The 7,210-nt window shown below is 43.4% G+C and overlaps 1 protein-coding gene across 2 annotated transcripts in view; it reads right to left on the bottom strand.

Annotated features, from left to right (window-relative positions):
• The window catches only part of NIT2 (nitrilase family member 2), a 24,729-nt gene that overhangs the window by 14,534 nt on the left and 2,985 nt on the right, over positions 1–7,210 (bottom strand). For both annotated transcript variants that reach the window (XM_019548868.1, XM_019548867.1), the window contains exons 3-5: positions 3,195–3,315; positions 2,966–3,054; positions 1,246–1,339 (exon numbers count right to left, since the gene is read on the bottom strand). In XM_019548868.1, coding sequence (XP_019404413.1) covers positions 1,246–1,339; positions 2,966–3,054; positions 3,195–3,315 — 304 coding nt within the window. The remainder of the gene's footprint in view (positions 1–1,245; positions 1,340–2,965; positions 3,055–3,194; positions 3,316–7,210) is intronic.

The raw sequence follows: 7,210 nt of genomic DNA, 5'->3' as shown, positions 1-7,210 counted from the left end.
GACCGCTCGGATTTTGCTGAGTGATCCTCCCACGAGATGTCCGGGTAATTGAAGTCACCCATGGTCCTAGAGCATGTGGCCTCAGCCAGCTCCCGGACGAACTCCCGGTCAAGCTCTTGACTTTGGGTCTGTAGTAGACTCCCACTGTTGTGTCCTGTGCCGTGTTCCCCATGGATTTTAACCCAGAGGGTCTCCAGTCATCCATCCTGGTTGCCAGCATCAGCTTGCAGGGACGCATAGCTTTCCTTAACATAGAGAGCTACACCCCAGCCCCTTTTGCTTACATGATCCCTCCTGTACAGGTTATAGCCATCTATACCCGTGGTCCAGTCATGGGTGGAGTCCCACCAGGTCTCCGTTATCCCTATGACGTCATAATTATTTGCACTGAGCAGGAGGACGAGCTCCTCCTGCTTATTCCCCAAGCTCCTGGCATTTGTGCACAGGCAGGCAAGTGTCCCCTTGGGGTCCCCTGCCTTGCCCACAGATTGTACCAGGGCTGGGCTCCCTTACGTGCCTTGGCCCGCTGGCTTTTTCAGATTTGGGAGTTTTAATCAGAGAATTTGTAATTTTTATATAAGATTTTGAGGGTTGTTTTTTTTAATCAGAGAAAACCAGGATCCAGGCTGATCAGTTTATCGCTGAAAACAGAAGGGAAATAAAACTTTCCACACTCTACTGTGCTGTAGTAACACTTAGAACGATTCAAAACAGAGGACCACAGTCCAGTACTTGAGAATCTAAGGAAAGCTCAGCCCATGAGGTCACGTAATTTTGCTCCACTCTATAGTAAGAGTCCCCCATTCTAACATAAGATGCATTGGGAGAGGACATGTGGAGCTATGCTTAAAACTTTGTCTCCATTTCTGTTGTTCTCATAAGAAACAGTTTGGAAGGTCCAGCTGAGCACTCAGTTTATTATATTCCAAGCCAATGTGTGTCAAGGTCATGTAACCGAATTTATTAATTCCTTCACAATGCTCAGAGAATACTCAGCCTTTGCAATTCTCTGCATCAGAGAAGGAGGAAAGTTATCTAACTCTTCATCACTCTTCCCACTGTAGTCTGGAATTCAGATGTGTTTGAATCATTTTGCCCTGCTTCTTTGTTGGTCAACTGCCTCCAAACACCAGCATGGCATAAGCTAAAAATGGTCTGAAGTGAACCAAAAACCCAATTTCAATAGTGTGTAGTTGCTATTTTATTAGTGCTGATTAGAAAGAGCATTCATTCTCTTATACTTACGAGTATCAAAAATAGAGAAACTGTCCCCAGGGCTCAGAATTTCAGACTCCTGGAATCGGATTTTCTCAGGTATATTAATGTCAAATAAATGAATCTGTTTAAAAGAAAACAAACCCAGGGCATGCCTATTAAATTATTCAGCATAGCACTATTAATGATGTCTCCCTACAACCCAAAAGAATACTTACAGATGTGATCCTGTGTTAAACATATGAACCCTATAGCCAACTTTTTTATCATAGACCAAAGCTTTGTCAGAATTCCTAGTCTACAATATAAGATTTAATTAGCGCTTTGGGACTATGGTGACATTTGTCAAAAATAAGATCCTATCTTAGATGAATATATGTCTTCCCAGGTATTTGAGTAAAGGCTTGTGCACTGGTAAACACCGGTAAACACCTAGAATTGAATCAATGGGCACCTAGTTATCCATATATCAAGTTTGATATTATTTAATAATAGAAACAATGTAAAAAAAAATCTAAAGATGAAAGTAATTATTAATAAATACTTGTAAGTGGCTTTCTCTGCTTTCTTCAACAATATTTATTCAGAAATAGCAAGATGATATTATTTAATTCATTCACTGTACTAAATAGGAGAACAGCTTTTTAAAGGAGTAGGTATATATTAAAAACACTTATTAACATAAAACTTTGACATAAATAAACCTTGAGTCCTAGTTTAGAAAATAACCGTCTTTTGGGTGCTGTATCACCTGAGCTATAAACCTGCAAAACTTCCCCAGACGAGTAAATTCCCAACATCGCACAGTTTCAACAATCTCAAATCTCAGATGCCAAGAAGATGTGGAAGTCCAAATCATTTTAGAGATGTCATCAATATAACAAGCACAGCAAAGACAAAGGGTTAGGATGAGGAAAGGTGACTGGCTGAACACTAGACCTTGGTGACTACTACCTAATTCATTCCTACTTTGTTCAGTTTGGCAGTGATTGTGCACCCTGTTTTTTTCTGTTTTCTCAGTGATCCTACAACAAATCCCTCTACTCTCACATAAGCAAAGGTGTCCATGTGCAATGAACAGTATTATTACTCGCCACTGTCCCAGATACAGAGGGAGTAGAAACAATAGCCAAGTATGAGGTGATGGCCAATCACCCACTGCAGACAGCTCCAGCAAAGAGCTTGTAAGATCCTGGCAGATGGCATTTGTCCACAAATTCTGTGCAACTGGTTGCTAAGCACTGAATAAGTCCATCACTATCAAGCATCTGTGAAAGCTAGAAAGGTCAAATTAACCCCCAAATGGATCTGCAAACTGCAACAGCATTGTTTAGTGGCTGGAGCAGAGGACTTGAGATGAAAATCCTGGTCCCAGTGAACTCACATGGAACTTCAGGGTCGACTAGAGTCCAACTGACTGTAGTGGAGCCAATACTTGATTTTGGTGATTTTAAGTGTTCTGCCACTTTCTGCAATAACCCATTGGGAAAAATCAACTCACCTCCCTGAACCTTCCTTTCCTCATGTAGAAAATAAGTATATTTACTCATCTTTGTAAAGCATGCTAAGGTTTTCAGTGGAAAAATACTCCACCAGTTGCACAATATTTCTCATTGCTACTGTTCTTTTTGGACATGACCTAATTTATTTGCTTCTTATTAAAGAAACCACATAATCGCTTTTGCAGAACACAGCTAAATATCAGCCACATCAACCCAAAAAACCTGCTGACAAACTGTTTTTTTCTCACCTTTCTGTGCTTTGCCACCATTGCACCGTCAGGTCCAAACACAGTGCATGTGTTATAAAACTTCCCACAGGCCTGTTCTGGAATGGATCCTTGAATAAGAACAGAACACAGATTTCCAACTCTAACATATGAAATGCTAATCCAGCTGCACAAAAGAAGAGAGCCACTCTTGCCTGTGCCATTCCCAGAGGGTTGCATTTGAGCAAGATAGACATTAAGAACAAGCTACCTCCAACGAGAAAGATGCCACACTCCTTTGCAACTTCTGAAAGCTTTTGTGTGGATTCCCCAGGAATTTCTTCCGCATATTCACGAAAACGTTTAACACTATATGGAGAATTGAAACATTCCTATGATAGGGAAATAAAGAAACAAAATTAGAATTTGAAAGCTCCACTAAATGCCTAGATAGGGCCACTGAAACTATTTACCAGGGGGGAGGGGGGGTGATTCAGGGTGACCACTTCAGGCCCCACGCTTTGGGGTGGGCCCCACAGAGTGGGGCGAAGCAGCAGTGGTGCAGAGCTGGGTGAAGCGGAAGCTCTGCGCCTAGCTGCTCGCTACCACCACCCCACCGCCCCGGGCCTCCAGGTCCAGGATCAGAGAGGGGGTGGGATCCCACATGGGCTGATTCACCCTGGGCCCCACACTCTGCTTAGGTCAGTTCTGCTATTTACTTAGGTTTTTTGTTGGTTTTTTTTTAAACAGTCCTCAGCATGTAGAATTATGAATGCCCATTAAGGCTAAATACAGACAGACAAAAAGCCTGAGGCTGAACTGATTCAATCTTTGCAGGTTAGCCTAAAATGCCCAGATTGAACTGATAAGCAAGTGAACAGACACTTACTTCTGATTCCAGGAATGCAGCTAACTGCCTGCAGCAGCCCAGGCCAGAAGCTAGGGGGCACTACTGCATGCCTCTCTGCTTGGTTGGAGTAGACAACTTGGGCCAAGGTTAGCCTGCCCAACCTACAAGAGGGGGTTTGCAGGGGAGGTGCTAAGCGTCCTGGGATGTTGGGGGACTGTGAGTTAACTTGAATCTGGAGATCTGGGACAGGATTTCAATAAACCAATCTAACTTAAATCAATTAAATCCGATACTACATCTATCCAGGTTTATTTCAAGCTGGTTTTGACCTTTTTGAAAGCAATTTCTGTGCACTGAACTTCTGTTGTGTTACATTCTTGAACCAGTTTATGATCACTTATACCAGTTTATGTGTAATTTCTGTCCTCAGCCTAAGTAAGTGACCTCCAAGCTTAACACAAGGAACATAATCAGTGCCAGTACTGATGGTGGTTCAATGGGAATTAATCTCCAATGGAAACTGAATCAGTCACCACCAGCCCATTTCATGCAGCCCAAACTGATGGTAACAAGCTTTGCTCACTTGCCAATCTAGTTGAAATAAGATCCAACAGTCTAGAGTTAATGTATCTGTACATTTCACAAGGGTTCCCAGCCATCTAGTCCCAAGTGGCTGGTTTGCAAAGTTCTAAGCTGTGTGGGTCTTAGCAGGACCAGTGGGGTTTTTGCTTTTGTGCACAGTCCACATTCAAAAAGTAGTTTTTTTTCCAATCCAAATTATTTTCTAAAGTATTTCTCCTTCTTTAAGGCCTCCTGAAACAATCTGTTAAATGCTTTATGCACACAATTCTCATGTCCTCGGTCTCTAGTACAAACATCAGTCCATGCCCTGCTCCTACTTGGGAAAGAAAGAAATTGATGATCAAAGGGGTCCCTTTTAGCTTTATGTGCTCCAGGACTCAAACTACTGTTCAGTCTTATCCCACCGATATCTCCTTGGATGTCAGAGTATCATAGTAGCTAGGGCTGGAAGGGACCTAAACAGATCATCAATTCTGATCCCCTGCCTTGGGCAGGAATTTATGCTGGGGTCATATGACTCCAGTGAGATGTTTATCCAGCCTCCTCTTAAAGACCCCCAAAGTAGGAGCGAGCACCACTTCCTTTGGAAGTTGGTTCCAGGTCCTAGCCGCCCTAACGGTAAAGTAATGCCTCCTGATGTCTAGTCTGAACCTGCTCTCTATCAACTTGTGGCCATTATTCCTAGTTACCCTGGGTGGTGCCCAGGGGAACAGGGCATCTCCTGTTCCTTGCTGATCCCCCCCAGTGAATTTGTAGACGGCCACCAGATATCACTTCAGCCTTCTCTTGTGGAAGCTGAATAGGTTCAGGCCCTCTAGTCTCATCTCATATGGCCTGTGCTGCTGCCCCCGATCATGTGAGTGGGACCCTCTCAATGCTAGCCGCATCTCTCTTGAAGTGCAGCACCCAGAACTGGACGCAGTACCCCAACTGTGGCCTGACCGGTGTCGCATGGAAGGGGAGAATCACCTCCCTGGACCTGCTTGTGATGCATCTGTGGATGCATGACAAGGTGCAGTTAGCCTTACTGACAGCTTCCTCGCATTGGCGGCTCACATTCAACCTAGAGTCAACAATGACTCCAGATCCCTTTCCGCCCCTGTGCTGATGTTCAGAGCATGACGTTCAGAACATGTCAGATGTTCAATCCTGAAATATCATCAACACAACTAGTGCAGCTAAGACAACAGAATGTGGCACCATCAACCTTCAGCACCAGAGCAATGAACCAAATACCCCAGAACTAGTGTGCCCAAGAGACATGTAAAGCATGACATCAGAGGCACATATGCTTGTGTGATTTGTTACTTCTGTGACCAAATACAATGGCCTGCAAGCTGCATCAGAATTACTGTGACCATCCAGGCCAGCATTTCCTGAAGCAAAAAAGACAGACCTTGGAACTGTTCTCTAAGGTCAAAACTATTTTTTAAAAGACAGTTAAATTTCATACATTTGTAGGCTGGGGGACAGTGATTTAACTCTAATAATTGGATTTAAGTTTCTTAATGTCAATTTTTAAATACTGGTTTTATCCATGCTGTTTCTGTGTGCAGGACTAAAGGAAAAACTGACAAATCCAGTAGTAAATGTGTAACAGGAAAAATTCTTCCCCTCTCCCCACTGCAGCTCAGCATTTATGCCAGGTGGCGTATAGCCCAGTGCAGCACTATCAGGTATTAGAGGGGGCTGGAGTGATGAAATATGGGCCTGTAGCATAAGCTCAGGACTGGGAGTCAGACTGTGTTTCCTTGCCAAGTTCTGCCACAGGCTTTAGGTAATCTTGAGCAAGTCTCTTCAGCTCCCTGTGCAGTAGGCACCCCATCTAATTTTTTTTTTTTTTTTTAAAGAAAAGACTTGAGAAGATGATGTTAATTTCTGCCTACTTCCCAGCGGTGCTACAAGTTTACATCAGGGATGTTCATTTCATGCTTTAAGATTGTCTGGCAAAATATTACATATAAGCACAAAATAACTTGAGAGAGGATGAACCATGTAGAGTTCATGTTTGCTAACCCCTGCATTGTGATGAAAAAAAGTCTGGTGGTTTTAGCCTTTGTATGTATAACTAGCAAACAATTGGTAATGGCAAAGTAGGCGGCCCAGGGCAGGGTAATCAAAGGTCAGATTTCTTATGCCAGAGGTACATTGGTACAACAGAGCAGGAAAGTTTACCTAATACTGGTTAACCAACAGGAGAAGGGAAAAATTTTCGCCTCTTAAAAATTCAGATCTAGAGTCCTCTCTGACAAGAACTTTGCCTTCATGGGTCAAGGATTGCACAGCAGAGGATTAATGACTAGCCCTGCGAACATGTAAAGCTTATCGAATCACTGAAAGTCACCTTTGTTAGTGCATGCATCTATGTAAATAACAACAGAATGTAAATCAGAAAGCAGATCAGAAGCCATTTAAGGTTTTAATGAAAATCATGGGTGTCTTTACACGTGCTCTGGGATGGAGGAGAGGAGGGTGCTTTAATTAGAGCAGCTCTAAGAGCCACTCTAATTAAAGCTCCTGCAGCATCACATGTATTCAGCATCCTGTGCTTCAAAATGGCAGTGGGGGTGCTTTAATAAAGCTCATTCAAGCTTTAGTTAAAGCACCCCTGCTGCCATTTTGAACCACAGGGATGATGAATACACATAATGCAGGGGGTGCTGGAGCATGCTAATTCACACTGTCTAGCAAACGTGACCGAGTATGCTCTGACACATGCTAATTAGCACACAACGAAGCAGACATCTGGCATGTATATACCGTATTTTTCGGACCATAAGACGCACCGGACCATAAGACGCACCCCTCCTGGAGCCTCAGTCTCCGCAGCAGCGAGTCCCTCCTTCGGACTCCTG

The sequence above is a fragment of the Crocodylus porosus genome, unplaced genomic scaffold (assembly GCF_001723895.1).
Source record: "Crocodylus porosus isolate Cpor-Errol unplaced genomic scaffold, CroPor_comp1, whole genome shotgun sequence".
Taxonomy (NCBI): domain Eukaryota; kingdom Metazoa; phylum Chordata; order Crocodylia; family Crocodylidae; genus Crocodylus; species Crocodylus porosus.
Note: the sequence above shows the minus strand (reverse complement) of the source record. Positions and strands in the feature narration are given on the sequence as shown.